Source organism: Equus asinus, chromosome 15, assembly GCF_041296235.1.
Source record: "Equus asinus isolate D_3611 breed Donkey chromosome 15, EquAss-T2T_v2, whole genome shotgun sequence".
NCBI classification, from domain to species: Eukaryota; Metazoa; Chordata; class Mammalia; order Perissodactyla; family Equidae; genus Equus; species Equus asinus.
This window is the reverse complement of record NC_091804.1, coordinates 47,208,549-47,230,286: the sequence shown is the minus strand read 5'-3', so window position 1 is coordinate 47,230,286 and position 21,738 is coordinate 47,208,549. Positions and strand designations below refer to the sequence as shown.

Sequence of the window (21,738 nt, the reverse complement as noted above, 5' to 3'; positions counted from 1 at the left end):
CAGGAGAGAGTCTGTGGTCACAGCCCACACCTCCCCAACCAGAGAGATCCCAAGGAAAGCTTCTGACAGCCCAATGGAGGTTCCCCCATCCCATTAGCCCAAGGTGGAAGTGTGGGTCCCCCCAGCCTCCACTCTGACAGAGGTCTCAACAAACCGGCAACTCTCACCAAGAACCCTCCTCCCACCTCTCCCCACAACACCCATCCATGCTCATCATGCACTATGTCCCCTCATGTCCCTGACCTGTCTGAGGGGTCCACGGGCTGGGAAACCGGCTTTTCAACATCTCTCTAAGCCTACATCTTCCCCTCCATCTCATGTGAGTCTAGCTACCATTATAGTTCAGAATCTTGTCGAAACAGAAATTTTAACCTCTGTTAAAGTCTTAAGTGCTGTTTCGGATTAAAAGAAAAAAGTGTAGGGGCCAGCCTGGTGGCACAGCAGTTAAGTTCACATGCTCTGCTTCGGCGGCCCAGGGTTCTGTGGTTCGGATCCCAAGTGTGGACCTATGCACCGCTTGTCAAGCCATGTTGTGGCAGGCGTCCCACATATAAAATAGAGGAAGATGGGCACTGATGTTAGCTCAGGGCCAGTCTTCCTCAGCAAAACGAGGAGGATTGGTGGCAGATGTTAGCTCAGGGTTAATCTTCCTCAGAAAAAAAAAACCCACTAAAAATTAAAAAATGGAGAAGACAGCATCAGCTTTGCATGTTCCGTGCACTTGGTGTCCCTCCCTCGGGCCATCCCTGTCCCACCCCAACCAGCAGAGGTCACTTCTCCTCGACTAAACTCCCAGCCGAGGCTCCTGTGTCGTCATAGGAACCCCGACGTAGGGCTCAGATCCAGGGACAGGAGTAACTGACCCTCAACCACACATGACACTCACGACTTACTGTACGTCCTGATGAAGCACATTTGACTGACTTCCGTCTGTACGGCTCTCTCCTCACTGTTCCCTAGAACAGGGCTTGGTGCACTTTTTACGTGCGGTGCAGATAGCAAACATGCTAGGCTTTGCAGGACAAGAGGCGTTACTGAGAGACCCCCACAAGGAACGACCCCTCTCAGCTCCCAGCAACAGTCGCTGCGTGGGGACACCAGCCCAGTGCATCCAGAACTTTGATAGTTGAAAGAAGTTAGCTGCACGTGTGGATTTTTGTGAACGCCCTCGATTTTTAAACACTGGATTGCAATTTTTTAAGGAGTGAGTTTAATGTCCCCGCATTAAATTATGATATGCTCCCTCACTGGAGGGCTGTGCTCAAGGCCAGGCTTCTCCACAGACACCTGGAGCCACAGTGGTGGTCAGCAGTGCAGGATTCCAGGCCTGTAGGGCTGCAGGAGACCTCAGGGCGTCCCAGCTCAGTAGCAAAATGCAGGTGGACCCACACCCCAAAACACACGAGCTGCTAAACACAGGGCCTTGGGGCATTGGCAGGCAGCCAAACACTGTGTGTCAAGGTATCACTCTCCAAGGGCTGCTTTTCCATCATGACGACAATAAAATAATGATGATGACGAAAACAGTGATGACAACGACAATAATGATGGTGACAATCACTAGCAGCAGCAGCAGCACTTTCTGAGCATTCAGTGTGTCAGGACTGAGCTAAGTGATTCCTGGGGATTACCTAATTCAATTTTAGTAACCCTGAGAGGTCGGTGCAATGATTACCCACATTTATAGTTGACAACACAGGCTCAGAGAGGTTGAGTGACTTGTCCATGGTCACACAGCTTAGGGAGGAGTTCAGTCAAAATCTCAGACCTGAGTCGGCCTGATTCACAGATGTTGCTCTCAATTCCCAAAGTCTTTACCCTTGGATGAGTTATCACCCTGTGTACCTCCATTTCATTGTGAGTAAAGGGGACAACAGTAGTGCTGATCTCTGAGAGGTATTTCCAAGGTTAAAAGAGCTGATATATGTGCAGGGCTCAGAACAGCACCCTGCACACAACTGACCGAGGGGTCAGCTCTTGTCATCTCAGCCTTATGCCAAAGATCACGAGCTGCTACCATGCTCCCTGCACCGCAAGGAATGAAAGGGTCTTGCTACAGCCGGGCTTCGGGCCCTGCTTCAGAGCAGACGTTTCTGGGCACTCCTGACACTGCTGTGTCTTACTTAAGCGAATGCACACTTTTTATTTCAACTTATTAGGAAAAGAAAATCTCTTCCACTACCCTGAATGAGAAGTCTACACCACTCGCCCCAATTAATGAAAATAAACGTCCCTATTAAAATGTTCTCTGGTTATTTGCATGTGCCACCCACATAAAGTCATCTCTCAGCCCCAGGGGGCTGGGACTGCACTGGGGCAGGAGGAACACAGAGCCCAGTTGAGCGATTCATCTGCATGGTGTGGCCCACACGCTGACCAGGCCCAGTTCCCCCAGGCCCCGCCCCACCCTGAGGCCGGGACTCCTCTTACCTGCAAACCCCCTTGTCATTCATCCCCACCCCTGTCCCAGAGGCTCCAACTGCCCACAGGGAAGGGCTGCCGCCCCATCCCCCCACCCCATCCTACCCAGGCTCTGGCCACCCTCACAGGCCTTCAGCTCTGCCAAATTCCTCTGGTCTTTCTTCTCCCAGGCCAACCACACCAGCCGAACTCTGGCCTGGGGGCTGCTTTTGCACACCAAGTTTGCTGGCTCACAGCCCTTCCCCTCCATGTGCACCCCGCCACGGCGGCTTTTGTGCTATGAGAGCAGAGGTGAGTGGTTGCACAGAGGCCTTCTGACCCACACAGCCAACGTTACTTACACCTGGTCCTTGACCCCATTCTCAGCCTCCACAGGTGTCCTTCTTGCTGTCCAGGATGCTCTCTCCCTCACAGAGAGTCTGGCCAACTTCTACTTATCCCTCAGGCCCCAGCTCAGGTGCCCCAGCCTCAGACTTGGGGAGGAGGCTCTGTGCGTGCACCTACTGCCACGAACTTTGCTCAGGAGGTCACCAGGTTTATGATCCCAGACCCAACAGCACATCTCACTCAGGAGAAGGTCCTTACTGCAAATTTATGGTCTCAGCAAACCAACTCTGCTCTCAAGAATCTGTCCCCAAACCAAGCGTGTGGCGAAAGAGGGCCCGAGGTCAGAGGGCCATTGACGGGAGCAGGCACAGTCCTCAGAGCCCAGCAAGCAGACAGAACGCACCACAGCGAAGTGCCAGGCGCCAGCAGGGGGCGGTGGCCAAGGGCAGGGACTGGCTACAAGAGCCACCGATGGGAGGCAATGAACGCTTCGCTTGGCCATCAGAGTCATGCCAACCACCAACCTGAAGTCTGACGTGGGGGACACGGGGACACTGGCATGCCAAGAGGGCCCCTGGGAGAGGCCACGACTATCCCAAGGGCCAGAACTCTTCAGACCCCAAACATCTGTCACCCCCACGCTGGGTGGAACTGGAGCAGCCCAGCCACTCCAGGGAGGGCGAGCAGGTCTCCTGGCAGCTGCCTGCTGACACCTGAGGGACACTGTACATGGGGCAGCAGTGAAAGTATAGCTGTGAGACTCCTGTGCCAGAAGGAAGCAGCAGAGAACGGATGCCCACCGGCCACAGTGCCCCAGCAGGCTCCACCCCTCGGCTAGGATTTCCAACCTCCCACACTTGGGGACACACAGCTCAAGCTCCAGCCCTACGTCGGGCCTGGCACAGCCATGCTTGTAGTTTACAAGGGAACAGGCTTCCAGCTTAACAGGGAGGTCTCCCGGAATATCTCTATAAAGACGCTCCTAACGGGTCTGAGAGAGTAGGCTGGGGGGCATCTCAAACCACCCAGAGGCTTTGGGTCAGTTCATGCTTTTCTTCCTCTCTGTGCCTCCTTCCCTTTGGCCTCCCCTTCCCCACAGCTGGCAACTCTCCTGGCCTATTAGAATAATAACAACACAAGAACCTCCACCAGGGCCATCACGGGCCCCACGGCCATCATGGGCCCCACGGCCACCACGGGCCCCACAGCCAGCACGGGCCCCACGGCCACCACCTACAATCACTGCGTGTGGCGGACACTGCACTAAGCTCCTCCCACCCCCCAAAGAACCCTGATACGGGCCCCAGTGTCTTCCCATTTAACAGATGGGGAAAATGCAGCTTAGAGCAAGGCGCCACACACGCCTGGTGGAGCCACGGAAAGGAGTGCCCCACACGTGGGCGGGGGACACACTGCGCATTCACCTGCACCCAGCAGCCCCGGGGCACTGTGGGCAGGCCCTGAGGCACTCTGCCAGGAAAGAGGCCACCCTCTGTGGAGAAGGCAGCTGCCTGCTGCAGTATTTAGGCCAGCAGGAAGGTCCTCTCCCTCCGTCCTGCCCTACTGCCTTGGGGTCAGCTAAGATGCTCCCACGGGACCCTGGCTCCTTTGGGGAGAATTTTCCTGCTCAGAAGCTCCCAGTGAACAAGCAAAGCTATCCCGGGAGAAAGGCATATGGGAAGGCCACCAGTGGACAGCATTAAGAACTTGCCTTCGCCAGCTGTGCCAGACTTGGGAAGACACTGGAGAAAATGCTCCAGCAAACATCTAAATTTGGCCACACGGTGGAGTGCAGCAGGGCTCAGAGCCTGGGGTCTGGCTGTGCCTCTGAGGATGGTTTCCCAGGAGCCATTGCCCAGGCCCTGACAGGGACCCCCGTTGCCAGCCCAGGCTGAAGCCCATCCTGGCAGCAGCTCAACCCCACACGGTCTCCAGCCAATACCTGCATCGTCTGAATGAGTGTCGGAGGACAGCGGCTCCTCTAAGGAAGCCTGGTCCGTCCCAGTGGCTGCGGGGCTTCCCGGCTGGGCCTGTCCTGAAGTCAGCGCCTCCTGCTTGGGAGTGGACGGCTCACTCTGTGTGGCTCGGGGGCCACCGTCAGGGTTGCATGCTTTGCTTTCAGCATCTGCAAGGAAATTCAGCTGTCAGTTGAGGCTGTCCTCTCTTCCTACACGCTTTTGTTCATATAGTGACTTCCTGGGAACTATGCCATCCCAGGCCCTGGGGTGGCACCCTACACCTCTCCTACACATCCCAGGAGCCCCTCTCCACAGCCTGTCATCCCGAGACAGCACCAAGCATCGCAACACCACCAGCGTCTGCTCTGTGCACACCACATCTGTGGGAGACTGGACAAGGCCTCCGACCCTAACCCTGGGCTCTGCCTTGTGGCTTGCTTTGGCCAATGGGACATCAGCGGGTTTGATGCAGCAGTGGCTTCAATAGTGCTTGCACATTCCTGCTTGCTCCTCCTGTGTACCCTGGCCCTCACCCCAGGGACACACCAGGGCCAGCCTGCTGGGGGACGAGAGGCAGGCGGGGCAGAGCTGAGGTGCCCAGTCCTGCCAGCCAAGGCCGACCCAGACAGACGACAACAAACACTTGCTGCTGTACGCCTCCAAGGTACTGGGGTTGTTTATTATGTGACATTTTCGTGGCTGCAGATAACCAATTCGCCTCTGCACCCACCATCTCACCGTCGATCCCCCATTATGCAAACATTTCTCAATCACCCACTGCATGTCTGGCACTGTGCCAACCCTGGGAAGGCAGAGATTAACAAGATGCAATCCTTCTCCCCTGGTGGTTCACACTCTGAGGCATGATGAGCCCAGGAATGGGGGCATGCCAAGCACTGAGGGGGAGCAAGGAGTCCCAAGGTCCAGACAGGTGGCTGTCCCAGAAAGGATGACACCCGGCACCTAGTTAGGCTGAAAGGAAGACATGGTACCTCCCTGGCTTGGGGCTCAGCTGCAGGAGCCTTTGAGGGTCCGGCCTTCCACTGATGGATCACCCCCAGAGTCACATCTTACTGATGAGGGGCTCAGTGCTCAGCAGCACAATAACTGGTCCAGGTCACACAGCGACAAGGTGGCAGGTCCAGGCTGGGAGACTCAGCCAGCTTCTGAGACACAGATCACAGCCCAATGCGTGGCACACCCACACTGCCTCCTGCACGACCCCCTCAGTCTTCACAGTTGGTTCATCGAGGCCACCACGGGGCAGAACAGCGACGAGATGGGCACGCGTTCACATAGCCAGGAGGTGGCCGTGTGGGGACCAGCCTGGCTCGGATTCTGGAGAGCATCCTCCCACGCTGCTCCCATCATGGTGATGGGGGGAGGAGGAAAGGTTTATTTCAGAGTTGGTGGCCCCCTGTGTCCAGGTCAGTCCTGATTTCTACCTGCTGTCCTTGTGTCCTTCAATCGTCCTTTCACTCTCAAAGGTGCCCTGGGTGGACAGAGACGGGCCACTCTACTCGTGTATCCCACCCCACTGCAGATGGGGCTGCTTGTGCCTACACAGCAAACATCTCTGGGCCTCAGTTTCCTCATCTATAAGATGGGGACAACAATCTTACTACTTGCTTTGTGGCATCAGTGTGAGAATTACATGAGTTAATGTAGGTAACATGCCCAGCATGGAATAAACACTGCACATGTGCTCACAATTATCATTACTGCTGTTGATGATGATTTCTGACAAGGAACACCATCATAAGGGTGATGGCCTGCCCACTCGGCCTGGGCCCCTGTGCCCATGTGACAACAGCAGTCTCAGGAGAGAGTTTCACAGGCTCCCTTAACAGTGTCCTTGCCACGCCTAGGACTCAGGCCAGGCCCTCCGAGGGATCTGAGCGTGTAATCACTGCTCATCGTATTCCCTCTACTGCACATCTGCACATCCCTTGACTGCACTTCGGTCTCCTGAGAAGAAGGGCAGAAAGGTCGGCCACACCAGAAGTCGGGAGATTTGGGGTGAGGAAGATCTCATCCGTGCAGCCACATCACCTGACCGGGGGTCCCAGGCCAGGAGCTAGCGACCTGTTCCTACAAAGGGGCAGATGGCCAATATTTCAGACTTTGTGGGTCACACAGTCCATGCTGCATATTCTTCTTAAATTTATTTTTACCAAAACCCTTTAAGTTTAAAAACCATTCTTAGCCCCAGAGGCTTATCAAAACAGGTCCTGGGCCAGGTTTGACCCACAGCTATAGTTTGCCAGCTGACCCCTGAGCTAAGAAAAGACCCAGACGCAAGCCAAGAGGATCGCCCAGCGGACAAAATCAGTTGTCACAAAGCTCAGAACTATAGTTTTTCAGACCCTCTCTCATGACTGGTTTACTCGACACAGTTGTGACGGTCTCTGCCACCAGCTTACCTGGCCCTGAATGACAGAGAACGTAGATGACAGCCAGCACCGAGGGTGTGCACTCTGCCAGAGATGCAGCAAGGGCACACGACAAGCACCATCTCAGCTGAACTTCACAACCAGGTGTGGCGAGGCTGCCACTGCTGCTTACAAATGTGGACACGGACCCTTGGAAGGGGCAGGCCCTTTGCTGCCATGACTGTCACTGTTGATAATAACAATGACGTCTCCATCATCAACAAAGTGGTCAGAACACTGAACCTCGAAGGCCCAAAGGTCTCCAGCCTCTCGCGGGCACAGCAAAGGCTCCACCCTAACACGCAGCCCTCGCATTCCTCCACCTGCTTCTGCAGCTTAGTGGACTCGCAGAACTTCCCTGGGCTGTGCTCAGAGCTCCGGCTCACAATCATGTTCAATGAAAAGTTACAGTTCCCAAAATAGCCCTGGTGGCAGGGCCGTTGCTAAGAAACGCCGGTTGGGGTGGGGGGGCTGTGGGTGGCTGGTCCCCTGCTCCTCTCACTCAACAGTCGGCCCTCCCTCCTGGCTGTGTGCCATCGGATGCCCTTCTCCTTCCGAGCTGCGGAGGGGAGCACACAGCCAGGCGCCTGTGTTATACACAGAGTGGCCACAGCGCGGGGAAATGTGCACAAACACACACACGCATGCACACATGTACACGCATAGTGAAAGTGCATGCACTCCCACCCTGCAAGCACACACATGCACGCAGACACGCACACGCACACACTGCCCCCAGCATTCCTGCCACACAGACACCAGGCAGACTTCATTTGTCACTGCCCAGTTCCCCTGAGGAAAGAAACCTCGTGTCTCTCAGGTCACTGAACACAGCACAAGGGTAACAACTCTCTCTTCCTGACATCCAATGATGGAGTATGAAATTCCTTCAATTATTTAAGTAAATGCCAAGTGGGCACATCCCAGAAGATGAAGCAAAGTCATTCAGGAGCATAGGCAACGAATAGCTCAGAGAAATGTGCAGGCTCCTGTCCTCACTCATTGTGTTTGGACTGGGGACCAGGCGGAGGGGGATGCTGGCCGGCCCTCACTTGGTCACAGACACTTCAGAGGAGGATGGCCAGAGCAGTGAAGATAGAGAGAGGGGGAAGGTCATCTCCCCCAATCCCCATGCAGAACTGGTCCCATCTCATCTGTCTCAATGACAATCAATACAGGCACATCCTTCCTAGCTTCCAGCAGATTACCAAACTTTCAGGAATGAGAGCAGAGGAGGGGTCAGAGTGGGTCATAAAATGCACGTGTTAATCGTATCATAAAATAACACAACCCCCAGAGAGGGTGGAGGGCAAACAAGTGCCCTGGACACAGGCTCATCTCCCGGGACTTGTGGGCTCTCTCCTGCAGGCCTGGTCCAGGGGCCAGCTCACCTGTCACCCTGCTGACTGCTTTGTGGGCAAACTCCAGGTGAATGACTCCAGGGTGTGTCCATGAACACGTGTGTGCAGGGCAGAGGGCCCTCCCGGGGTTTGTCCTGGGCAAGGAAGCTCAAGCGCCAGTTCTGAGGGCTGCTAAGGACTCCGGGCAGCTCTGCAAGGGTCTGTGGCCCGAGCCGTGGTGGCCTCTCTCTGCCCCTTTGTACTGTCATTCATCCACTCAGCCCCCCAGGTGCCAGCTGCGTGCAGTCTTGGCTACAGCGTGGCCACAGGCTCAGCAGGGTGGCCGCCACAAGGGGGCGCTCCTGGCTGCAGAGGCGTCCCACAGGGCGGGAGCAAGTGGCGGCTGAGGATGATTCCTTATTCCAGACCCAGGAAACGCTCTTCCCTCCCGGGGAGGCCCTGGGAAGGGAGGCAGTGCTGTGTTCCCACTCGGAGCCTCAGTGCTCACTTCAAGCTGGGCTCAGGGCCCCGACAAACCCTGAGCTGGGAGAGAGAGGCTCGACACCCACGGATTCCCATCAACCAGGCAAGAGCCCTCCCCATCCCAGCGCCAGGATGAATAGGGACCGACAGGGCTGACCTGGAGCTTGACTTCACCCCAATGAGAAAACGCATTTCCTCTGCGAGTGCAGGAGGTATGTACCCTGGGAGCCTGTGGCCACACGTTTTCACGTATCCCATTATCGCTGTGCATTCCCTGGAGGTCAGGCACACAGCAAAGAATTCCAGTGGCACAGGAGCCAATGGGGAAGCACATCCCGCCCCTCCTCTCCCTGGCCTCAGTCCTTTCCCAGAGGACCCCCTCCCCACCCCATTACCTGCTTCCAACCTGCCCCTCCAGCGATGCCCCGGGCAGGCTGGCTGCAGACCCGCCCTGTGGCGGCCCTGGGCTCCCACACCTGCTCAGAGATCTTTGTCACCCAGCCGCTTCCTGGAGAGTCTAACTTTCTCGACTCCATCCAGGTAGGAGAGGAGGGGCAGAGGAGACGCAGGGCTCTATCAGACCCTGGACCTCGCCCTCTCCCTCTTTCTAACCTCCCTGCACCCCACCACCTTCTCTCCGATCCTTCACGGGGCGCCCTGCTCCCTTCCACCATGGGGCCCTGCACATGCTGCTCCTCAGGGCTGGAAGACGCCCTCGCTCCCTTGGATCTCTCGGCTTCTCGCCCTTGGTGCCCCAAAGTTGGAGGCGGCTAGGAAGGTTTGTAAACTGTGGGTGCCCCGCAGAGTGTTTAATTTACGAGCCCTCCAGGTGATCCTAACATGCAGCAAACTGAGAACCAGCCTGTCCTACTCCTGCCGCCTCTGAATCCCCCTCACACATCACCCCCTGACCAGGTCAGTCCCCCGCTCACATCCTCAGGGTGCTCCGTGCCTCTCCTCCACCACGCTCACCTCGGCCATGAGATCACATATCTCTGTGGGATTACCTAAGGCTTGTTCCCCGACCATGATTCGGGGTGGATGGCATTCTGCTCACCCGTATCCTCAGCAGCTAACAGACCCGGCACATAGCAGGTGCTGGAGAAAATGTTGTGTGCCAATTATGAGTGCCTTTTCCACTCTGGAGGAAAGACTGATTCAGGCCCCTCTGGCTCCTGGTCCATAATCACTTAGGAGAGAGAGTGTGGCCTAAAGTCGGGTTAGTAATGACATCCTGGGGGCTAAATCCCACCGCCTGTTCTGCTCAGCTAAGAATGGGCTTCACGTCTTTAAATGGTTGAAAAATCAGAAGAAATATCATACTTCACGACACACGAAAACTGTACAAAATTCAAATTTCAATGTCCATAAATAAAGTGTTCTGGAACACAGCCACGCCCACTCCTGTATGTGTTGTCCAGGGCCGTCTGGCCGTGCGACAGCAGACAAGAAGTTGCCACACAGACCATGCGGCCCCCAAAGCCTAGACTATTTCCCATCTGACTCTTTCTGGAAAAGGTTCGCTCACCTGGCCTAGACTAATGCTGCAGGAGGGCTGGTGGGGGGTGAGCCGTCAAACCCGCGGCTGCCAGGGGAGCAGCCCCACCGCAGCACGGCCACACATGCACCCTGTCCACTCGGCCGCTGCCGAACGTTCGTCCCTGGGGCTCTGTCCTCCGTCCATCAGACACAGTCGTTTCATAAAGATCCAGAGTTTAGGAAAAGCAAACCACTTCTCCTGGAACTTTTCCCCTTTAACTATTCAACCATCACTTCATTTTCGACAGGAATCAAATCCACATCTTCACTGACTCTTCATTCACTTTTTTACGATTGATGATAAACAGGTCTTAGACCTGTTTTTTCTTTCCTTTCTCCTTTCCCAAGATCCAGAGTAAGGTCTGTTGGCAACATATTCAAAATGCCAGAGTTTGGAGCTTTTATGTCCCATCCAAATCAAAATAGTCCAGATTTCTCCAAATCCAAGAGTCAGACCAGAACCTTCAGCATCTGAACACAGGACTGATTCCAAGCTTCCTGTCACATGTGAAGTCTGATTATTAGGATTTTATTAGTATTAAATATGAACTCTTAGTAGCATTATACAATGTCCAATGCAGGTTTCCCCTGAAAATAGCATCATCAGAATACTTGACTCTTTGAATCTAAAGAACAGAAATGATGACAAAGGCTTTGGACCATGCTGGGTGTGTGAGCTGCCCGCTGGGCCAGACTCAGAGCATTTTATGAGCAACCTCCCGAATTCCTCACACCTGGGCCAAATTACTTAGATACCAGTCGAGTTTTAAGGCCGAAAGGGCAAGACAGGAATCTTCAGTCACCCTCAGGGAACTGGCTCCCGTGGCTGGTTCCTTCAATCGGGAGGCAAGAGTTGGTCCAGCTCCAGAGACTTCTAAGCCACAGCGAGGTTTCTGTGAAACCCCCTCACTAAGCTGTAGGATCTCAGAGAACTGGAAGGCTCACCGGGGTAGCATCAGGATCCTCGTCCTGGGCCTCATGCCTCACACTGTCACCGAGAGGAAGAGGAGGGAACACAAGTCTGAACGGTGTCTGGCCCTCTGGCTGCGTGACCTGGGGCCGCTACCTCCCGGATCCTCACAGTCCTCACCTGCAAACTGGGAAAAACCAGGAGGCCTGTCCCGGGGATGCTGTGAGGGTGAAAGGGATAAGGCGGGTCCAACGCCCAGCTGAGCACCAGCATTTCATTGATGCTTAATAAGCGGGAGCCACAGTAGTGGGTGGTAATGGAAGTAAAAATAATCTGCCCAAACCAAGGATTAAAATGTGAATATGAAAAAGACGAAAGCCATTGCCACCACTTCACGGCACTCAGGACTAACCACTAACTTAATCCACACCCAGCTCAGGCGGGAAGCCATAGACATTCCCCAGGGAAATGACTGCTCTCAGCTCCGAGCCCCGTGAAGAGGTGGCCCTAAACCCACTGATGGGTTCTCAGAGGCTCTGAGGGCTGGCCCCAAGGGTCCTGACTCTGGGAAAATTTCCCCAGCCGTGGAGGCCTCCTTTGGGTCCAGCCACCACATCTGGACACCAGACTCCTCTGATTTCCACATGGCCCTGACGGGCTTCCTGGGCCCATGTGAGATGCCCAAGTCTGCATTCCTGGGCCCAGCGCCCCAGCCAGGTGGCGGTCCCACTTACCCTGCTCCATCATCTCCAGCAGCCCCTTCTTGATGAGCTCCTCCCGACCTTGCCTGCCGGCCATCTTCTTCTCCAACGCTGCACAACACACAAACATCCACGTGAGTCACGGGCAAGGGCATCGTGTGGCCCTGCCTGAGCCTCGGCCAATGCTGGCTTCCAGTTTACAGAAGGGAACAGTGAGGCTGCAGGTGACCGCAGGGTGGGGGGCCTGTCCACAGGGAGGGGCTGTCTGTTCAGGAATCCCAAGCTTTCTCACTAAGAAATCAGCTGGGAAATGTACACAAAGCACAGCCAAGAGGAAGCACATGGAGTAGATTTTTTAAGGCGATAATTTCCATGATTCATCTGAAAAGCAACAGCTCATAGAACACCCTTCTCTGAGCTGGCTCCTACTGCCCATTCCTACCCTCCACCAAATGCTCCTTAATTTACCAGCTCGGGAATGTGTCCTCTCTCTGCCCCCAACACCCTGGGGTGCTTTTCTGCGGTTCCTGTTATCACTTGCGGAACACACCCTGACGGCTCTTTATGTCCATTCACAGACCAGATTTCTGAGCAACCGCCCCACCAGAGGTTCCTCCAGTAATCCCCACATTAGTGCTTTCAGAGAACTCACCAGACGAACAGGGAGGGAGGAGGCCAGGCCGCCAACCTCCACCCTCCACCAACCCTAACATGCCAATTCTTCCTTTGGAATAGCCTTCTTGCCTCCCCATCCCAGCCCCCGAGTTCTCCCTGCCTCTGCCTCGCTCCTCAGGGGCCGGGGGGGCAGCAAGGAGAGCTCTCTGTGCTTGACAATCTCCTCCTTTTCTCTAACTGTCCAGAAAACGATTTGCCTACAGTAGAACCAATTTCCAGATACAAACCTACGTAATCCCGTTGACCCTTTCTTTGAAAGATGCAGACAAAGTGCCAGCTGTTAGCCTGCATCACAAGGGCCTACAGGTCACCCTGTGGTCACCGTCTGCATAAGCCGCATCTGCCTGATGGGGCTGCGGGGGGGAACATAACAGCCCGCCCACCTGTCAGTCTAGCAGCAGACAGGCAACAAACAGGTAAGACAATGAAGTGACTTAATTTCTTCAAAACGCTTTCCTGAGCAACTACTGTGTGCCAGCCGGGGTACAGCCAAGAGCAAGACAGGCATGGGCTCTGCCTGAGGGCCAGTGTGATGGAGCAGAGGACAGACAGCTACAAATGGGCAATGAGTCCTACAAACAGGAGCACTGGGGCAGGGCTCGGGGGCCAGGCTGGGACGTGGGGGGCTTCCTGAGGGAGTTTACCCTGAGGGCAGAAAGACGAACCGGGAAAACCCCAATAGCTCAGGGCGAAGACATCTCCGGGTGAAGGGCACACAATCTCCTTTCCGCAGTCCAACGTCCAGCCCGGTCCCCGGTGCCAGAGTGTGGAGGAGCCTGAGCACCTGAACCCTGGCTCTGGGAGGTCCAGGTAAAGAGGCTGCTGCCCCACCTGAAAACCAGGGATGAGCAGAACCAGGGCGAAGGCGTGAAGAACTGAGGGACCGCGTCGTCCCACCAGCATGGGCGGTGCTCACAGGGGCCGGCTGAGACTCAGGACATTGCCTGCACTGACTCTTGAGTCGTCCCAGTGACCTGAAGAGGCAGCTGTGAGGGTCTGCCGTCGCCACTGCAGGGCACTGCCCCCACCACCTGGGCCACCCCCAGAGCAGGTGCGGGCTCAGATGAGAGCCATCCTCATGGGGCTGCCCGGTCCTCACTCCGCCCAAACACTGTTGGCTTCATTTTTTTCCCCTTTAAATCATCTTTATTTTTACTTTGTCTCGGCCGAACCAATGATGCCTGTGAAATCAGGGGTTTGATAGAATGAAATAAATAACATCCCACACTTAGGGGGTGGGAACAGTTTAAAATGAATAAACAAGATACAGTCCTGTTCCCCAGATTTCTAAATGTTTGACAGAGGGCCCAAAGGTGGGGATGCTATAGGCATTAACCTGGGGACCCTCATTGCCCCTACAGGCTTCCCCCAGCAACCTGATGACCTTACAGGTCACGCACCCACTGTGCTAAGGGGCCTGGGGGACATGCAGTCCTCAGAGTGTGCAGCTCAACCCTCCAATCCCACAGCCCAGAAAACGTCAGGTGCTCCCCCAAGGTCACAGAGGTCATCCTGCTCTGGCCCCCTGAGCCTCCACTGATGCACAGACATGCCTTCCCCAACTCAGTGCTTTCGCACAAGCTGTTCCCACTGCCGACACCTTTTCCTGCTTTTCTCAAGGGGGCCAATCAAGTCTCAGCTCAACGCTGCCTCCTCACCTGGGTCTTCTCAGACCACCCAACCCAAAGTAACGTCCACCACTGCCCACTTCCTCCCAGCACCTGCTCAGCTCCTTCACGGCCCACCAGAGTCGTGACTGTCTCGCACGCTTTTCCCTTGGTCTATTGTCTGCCGCTCGACTCTCCACTCGCAGCAAGCTCTAAGTGGGCAGGGCCTGGGTCCCCCATCTACTTTGCGCCTGGCACACAGGAGGCGCTCAAGATTCATTGAATAACGGTGTTTGTTCTGCTCTGATTCTTGACAAGGAGAATTTGTCAATCAACTTCTTGGGCAGTTAAAAAAGGAATTTTGTAAAACATGTAAAAAAGTGAGTGGAGGACCTGCTGCTGCTGTCACAGCCCCCACATTGGCTGTGTCTCTGCCATCCTCAAAGCCCAGGTGTCTGCGCCTCTTCAAGGCCAGGAAGGAAACAGGCACCCTGGGGACCGCCAGAGGCAACAGCCTGAGACGGGCACTTCCCGGTGGGTCCCCAGGGCCCGGGGCTAAGTCCGTGGGAGCAGCTCCCTCACTGACCGTTCCAGGCGCAGCTGACAGGCGCACTGGGCAGCCGGGGCCCGCAGGAGCCGAGAGGCTGTCTCACCCTGAGGTTTGCTCGCCCAGGGAATGAACCTCTCCTTCACCAAGGACACCAGCAACACCCTGTCCCCCAGGAGCCAGATGTGATCTGGCTCTGTGACCTGCTGGCTGCTTGACCCTGGGGTGGCTTCCCCTCTGAGCCGGTTCCCATCCCTGAGATGGGCAGGACCACAGCAAGAGACTGGCTGGCAGGGGGCCCTGAGTCTTCAGTTGGTTGGAAACATGCTCTGTCGCTATTCTGTTACGGGCAGTTGCGGTGCTGTCACCACACACGTCCCCTGTGGTTCGGTCTCATGGCCATAGTTTCCGGGGTGGATTTCGAGGGGGCAGGGGCAACGGTACTACCCGTCACAACCCAACTTCCCACAGAGCTGGGACTGGCAGGGTGTGAGAATGCAGCCAAAGATGAGTGGGGAAGCTTCTGGATCCCTCGGTGGGAGGGCACTGGGACAGGAGCAGCTGGGTAGGAAGCCTCTTCAAAAAGAACTTAGGGGGGCTGGCCCCGTGGCCGAGCAGTTAAGTTTGCGCGCTCCGCTGCAGGCGGCCCAGTGTTTCGTTGGTTCGAATCCTGGGCGCGGACATGACACTGCTCATCAAACCATGCTGAGGCAGCGTCCCACATGCCACAACTAGAAGGACCCACAACAAAGAATATACAACTATGTACTGGGGGGCTTTGGGGAGAAAAAGGAAAAAATAAAATCTTTAAAAAAAAAAAAAAAGAACTTAGGAGCCAGGCAGCAGCTGGGTCTGGCTTCCAGAAAAGACCCCTCGAGGCATCAAAAGGCCAAACTGAGGCCTTGACCCTCTGAATCACCGGGGGCTCTTAGGGATGGCGGGACCAGAGCCAGCCCCAACCCAGGCCAACTGACCCTGAATCTCTGGGGAGGGGCCCAGCCCCAGGGTTGTCACAGTGAGGTTCTAGGTGCAGGAGGGCTGGGTGCTTGCAGTCAGCAAGTGGGGGATCGTGCGTGACAAGCCAGGGGCACGGCTCTGCGCTGACTCAGTCTGCATTTTTAACAAGGACCCTGGTGACTTGTGTGCCCATCAGGCTCTGGATGGTATATGGGTGTGCCCTGTGGGTTATGGGTGTGCCTTGTGCTGACCCGCCCCCAGCCAGGTAGGACCTGGAAGGGCCAGTGGAAGGAGATGACCCAGAGGAGGCTGAGCAGCTCCTGCCATCAGAGACCACAGAGCCTCTCCGGGGGGGGGGGGGGGGGGGGGAAGGGGAGATAACATTGGCCATGGGAAAGCATGGTGACAATGATGCCAGCTCCCCTCCCCTAGGTGCTCACCGGATGTCGTCTGCTTCAGCTTTTCGTTTTTCTTTTTCCTCCATTTCCAGGGTTTGAAGATCCTGCCCAGAGTGGCCAGTTTGCTGTTCCTCCTCACGGGGGGAGTTCGAATCCCTGAGACCAGATATTCAGAGCGTGCTGGGGGAGCTTGGTCCATCTCATCTGCAGGACGAGAACCAAGGGAGGGCGCCAGTGACCACCAGTCCTACAGGGGCCTGAGGTAACTGCCCTCACCCCGAGGGGCCCCCAGGGACTGTCCAGACCCAGGGGCTCAACAGGGTCCTCAGAGCAATGGAGATTCTCTGGGGCTCATTCCAACTGGGGGCGCCCACGGGGGGCACGTGCCAGCTCATGAGTCTATGTGCTCCATGTCCCCTCTGTGGAGACCCCCTCCAGCAACCCTCTCAGCCCACAGGAAGCCACAGCGGTGTGAAGACCTCTTGGTTCCACGATGCAGCCTCTCCACGCCAGAACCTCTGCTGCACTGTGCCCTACCTGCCCCGCCCCAGGCTGCTCTGTCCTCATCTTCGTTTCAGCCTCATCGACTTCAGCTACTCAGCTAAGCTGACTTCTTCCAGGAAGCCTCCGCCTTCTCCTGTCCCAGACGAGGCACAGCCCCTTGCCCTTCCTCCTGAAGCGCCTTGTGCAGGCACCGAGGAGCCGCCATGATCCCAGGTCCCGCCCAACCATCAGCCTTCCACCACGGGCCTCAGCACAGGCCCGCCTGGCTCCTCACCACCAGCTGCAGACTGAGCACGTCCACAAATGGACAAAGGGAAGCAGCACTTCGGATCCCTTCCTTGTTCGGAAAACTAGACCATTTTTGTACACTCTGCAGGACGTGTAATGACGGATGTCTGACGGAGCTCATGGCACCATTGTTTGTCACACAAGAGACTGGTAGCAACCTACCCTCCCATCGATGGGGCAGCAGTTAAGTCATTGTCCTTCCTCTCAATGACCCAGGGACGGACGCAGAAAAGAAGAAAGCAGATCTGTGTGTGCAGACAGGAAACCCAGCCAAGATAAACTGCTAGGTCAAAAAAAGTCAGCATGCAAAATCACACAGCATATGCCACCAGTGTGCAAAAGGGGACGGAATCCGTGCACGTGCCGGCACATGCAGAGAAGATGTCTGCAGGGGCTCCCAAGAAATGCGGAGCACTGGCTGCTGGGGGGCCTGGGAGAGAGGGAGACACAGGCTTCACCACAGGCCACTTTATAGTATATGACGTGTATCATTTTTCAGAAATGAGAGTCATTAGAATGGAAAGCAAAATGCAATGAACAAAACGGTGAAGCTGGAGAACCGTGTGGAACAGCAGTGCCATGTCCAGCAGCTCACCAGCCCCTGTCTGACGGGCACAGCTCAGATCAAAGCTCCCGCCATCATGGTGGCAGGACTGAGAAAAACTGCCCGAGTTGCCCCTCCTGGGACAGAGAAGGGACACTGCTTCCAGCAGTGACAAGGACCTGAGTCCCCTACGGGCTCTCTGCTTTAACCTCCCAGTGTCACGTGGGTGGAAGTTTGCAGACCGGCCAGTGTTCCCCAACACAGCTGCTGGCACGTGAGCCCAGACCTCAGCCAGGACATCCTGCACACAGACAGAGATGCACACGCTGCCCAGCCCGAGGCCTCCTCACAGCCAGCACACATTCAATTCCACAGCCGGTGCGTTAATTTGCCTCGCTGCTGCCTATGAGAAGGGGCTGGGAGCCCGAATTTATATAAAGCCAGAGGTTCCAGGGAGACCTGAAAATGTGGGAGGGGGAGGCTGGAGGGGGCAGGCGGCAGGAGGCTTCACAGAGGAAAAAGGCCACCTGCAGTCAGAGGGGCCGGGCCCAGCGACAGGCCAGGCACCATCAGACCTAGCAGAAGGTCTTCAGCTCCCACCTGTCCCACTTGAGGTGTCCCTGTGCCACCTACTGCCCTACTGAGGCTGGTTGTGGCCTCTCCTGAATCCGGGCCCTGCAGAGTTCAGCCTGGATAAGAGCTCGGCGGTGTCTGAACACCCAGTGTCCCAAGGACAGGCGCCCCAGTGATGGGCAGCCCTGGCTCGCAGCCTCAGCAGCAACTCCCCAAGGTCTCACGTCCAAAGGACTGCACCCGTCAGTAGTCCAGGGCCGTGGGCAAGCCCCTCAGCCCCTCAGCTCCACATCTGCAAAATAAAGATAATAATCATCCCTGATACCTACGGTTGACAGCAAGATTCAGGGTGGCCACTGGGTGGCCGTGAAGTCTGGTAACAGATAAACAGACATGACACACGGTTGATTGACAGTATGTTACTGTCTTATAAAACAATATTATCTATGTTTCTAGAGATCATGGCCACTCTGATTAACGTACCATGCTAGCACTGGTGGCTTCTGCTAGGAATTTTTAAAATTTTTTACTGAAGTATAGTTGACATAGAATATTATATTAGTTTTAGGTGTACAACATAGTGATTCAACACTTATATACATTATGAAATGATCACAAGTCTAGTTACCATCTGTCACCATACAAAGTTGTTACAGTATTACTGACTGTGTTCCCTCTGCCGTACAGCACTTCACCGTGACTTATTTACTTTATAACCGCAAGTTTGTACCTCTAACCCCCTTCACCTATTTCACCCAGCTCCCTACACCTCTCCCCTCTGGTTTGGTATAAATTTTCATGAGAAAAATTTATATAAGAATACAATAATTATGATGCACTGAAGGTTAGCCACTGCTTGCTCTGGGCCAGGGACTGTCCTGAGGTATTATCTTATTTTACCCTCACAGTCAGTCTATGAGTAGAGACTGTTATTATATCCATTTTACTGATGAGCAAACTGAGGCTCGGAACAGTGTGCCACTTTGTTGACTGACACAGGTGAGGAAATGCTAGAGGTGGGGCATGACCTCAAGGAGCCTGACTCCAGAGACCCTTCTCAAATCTCTAAGCTGCTTCTAGGGTGACCATATAAATTTATCACCCAGAGCAGGACACAAATGGATGGGACACCAAGACAAGAGGCATAAACCAGGACCCCCCCCCCCGTCCCAGCCAACCACTCTCTCCCTCTCTAGCCATTATTAATTGAGTGTTAACTGTGTCCACAGGCGGTCCATAAAGCAGCTCTGCACAAAAGGATGAGGCCACAGTGTCTTGTCAGAGAATTTCTCCCTGCGGGCTCAGCAAACCAAAGGCACCAAAGGCAGTGACATCCTCTGCCCTGTTTTCAGCTATAACTCTAGCATGCAGAGCCCAGCACCCAGTAGGAGCCCAGAAAATTCAGGTGTGGGAAGGATCAAGCCAGGGAAAGCAAAGAGCACCAGTCAGGGATCCCTCCCGCCACAGCTCCCCAGCTCCATGTTCCAGGCGTGCAGGATGCAAACAGTCCTTCTCTTCCCAGAGGCAGTTTATTCCATGTTATTATCCTCTCCTTTCCTTCCTCCGCCCACAAACACCAGATGGGAGTGGAACTGCCAGTGCCACGTGGCCCCAGGAAAGCTGTCTGTCCTGGAGGCATTTTTGGCACAACAGGAAAAGAACTGGCCAGGTCCCCCCAAGCCTCTGGGCTTGTTTGAAGATGAAGATAAAGAGTCCCAGAGAGGAGCACGGGGACGATGGAGCATTGTCACTGCTTTGCTTCTGCCTCGCCTCATTCCACAAAGGATGGGTGGCAGTTACCAGAACACCCACACCCAACAAGATAAAATGAGCATCTGAGGAAACCAGAGGAAAGAGGAGTCCAGACCAGACCACAGCATCAAGGGATTCGAGACACCTCGTGGGTGTCAGGGGAGGGCACACAGCTTCCTGTGGCTCAGAGCTTCCTAGCAGCCAAAGCAAAAAGGAGCAGCACATAGAATAAACTACAATCAGACCCCAAATCCCACTCTATTTACCACCTGCATTGCTGAGACCCTGGTCCAGGCTGCCAGCATCTCTACCCCAGATGCCCACACAGACCTTCTAATTGGTCTCCCCGTGATCCCTTACAAACAGAACACTAGATCATATAACTTTCCTGATCACCTACACCCCACCCCTACCCCCAGTGGCTTCTCTTCTCATTTAGGACAAAATGCAAATTAATCACCAAGCCTGTACAGCTCTCCAAGATCTGCTCTGGCTCCCCTACCCACCTCATCTCTGCCCATTTGATCATCATTATTGTGCATTAACACTTAGGGCATGTTATGGAAACCAGGATGGCGTAGTTGTTAAGAACACAGGTGCTGGAACCAGGCATCCGGGTCCACAGCCTGGCTCTGCGACTCACTAACAGAGGTCAAGCGTTGATGGCATCCTCCTCCTCCCTGCACCCTCACCCTTGCTATGGCCTCGCTGGGGTCAGACTTCCCAAATCCTTGCCTAAGGGCTGACCATGTGTCTTGTTGGAACCAGGGAAGGTGGGGAGAAGGGGTAGTGCGTCCCCTCCTCAGCATCCCTCTCCTCCCCACGCTCCTCCTCCTCACCACCAGCACTACGTTAACTCCCGGACTCCCCGCTCCCCCAACCCCACCTCTGCCCCTAGTGGCTGCAGCAGCGACTGGGGTTCCCACCCCACGTCTGACACACGTGTCCTCACAGCACAGCCTGGGGCATGGGCCAGGCACTTTGGCCGCTGAACAGACTGCAGACCTCTCTCCCCTTGAGAATTCACTCATTCATTCATTGACTCATTCAACAAATATATACTGACACCAGCGATGTGCCAGGATTTGCACCAGGCCTGGAAGGTACAGAGATGAACAGAAAGAATCCCTGCCTTCATGGGGCTTCTAGTCGCCTGTGGGAGACAGACAACAGATAAAGATATTAAGAAATCGTGCCCACTCATCCCCTATGAGACTGCACCCCATCATTCCCAGCTGCCTTCCTCTCCTTACTTCTCCTCGCTGATTCATCACCTAGTGTGCATACGTCTGCACGTGTGTACGCACGCACACACGCACACATGTACGCACAATTATTTGTCTGCCTGGGGTTGTCTCCAGTCCTCGCCCCAGCCCCAATTTGAGGGCAGGGTCTTTGATGTTTGGTTTACAGCTGAGTCCCTGGTGCCCAGAGCAGGGTGCCCACAGGCGAGGGAGGAGCCCACATGCTGAACGAGATCTTTACAGACGTGAGGATGAGGATGGATGGCTCCCAGGGTCTGCTCAGCCAGCCTGGGGGCAGGGGCCAAGGTAAACAGACGGTTAGGAGAGGTCGCTCTGAGCAGGGCTGATGGAGCAGAAGTCTGAGTGTGAACGGAGCCGGCCATGTGGACAGGGGGCTGGGCCAGGGAAGAGGGTTCCAGACGGAGGAGGAGCAAGGTCAAGGGCTTGGAGGAAGAACACAGCAGGTGAGAGCCGTGGATGCGGCCGGGGAGGTGGGCAGGGTCTTGAACTTCATTCGAAATCCAGCAGGGTACCATTG

The 21,738-nt window shown here is 55.3% G+C and overlaps 1 protein-coding gene across 7 annotated transcripts in view; it reads right to left on the bottom strand.

Moving 5' to 3' along the window:
- PHACTR3 (phosphatase and actin regulator 3) overlaps positions 1 to 21,738 on the bottom strand; it is a 245,187-nt gene that overhangs the window by 89,410 nt on the left and 134,039 nt on the right. For all 7 annotated transcript variants that reach the window (XM_070486200.1, XM_044748444.2, XM_070486198.1 and 4 more), the window contains 3 exons: positions 16,338 to 16,499; positions 12,145 to 12,222; positions 4,691 to 4,873 (listed from right to left, as the gene is read on the bottom strand). In XM_070486200.1, coding sequence (XP_070342301.1) covers positions 4,691 to 4,873; positions 12,145 to 12,222; positions 16,338 to 16,499 — 423 coding nt within the window. The remainder of the gene's footprint in view (positions 1 to 4,690; positions 4,874 to 12,144; positions 12,223 to 16,337; positions 16,500 to 21,738) is intronic.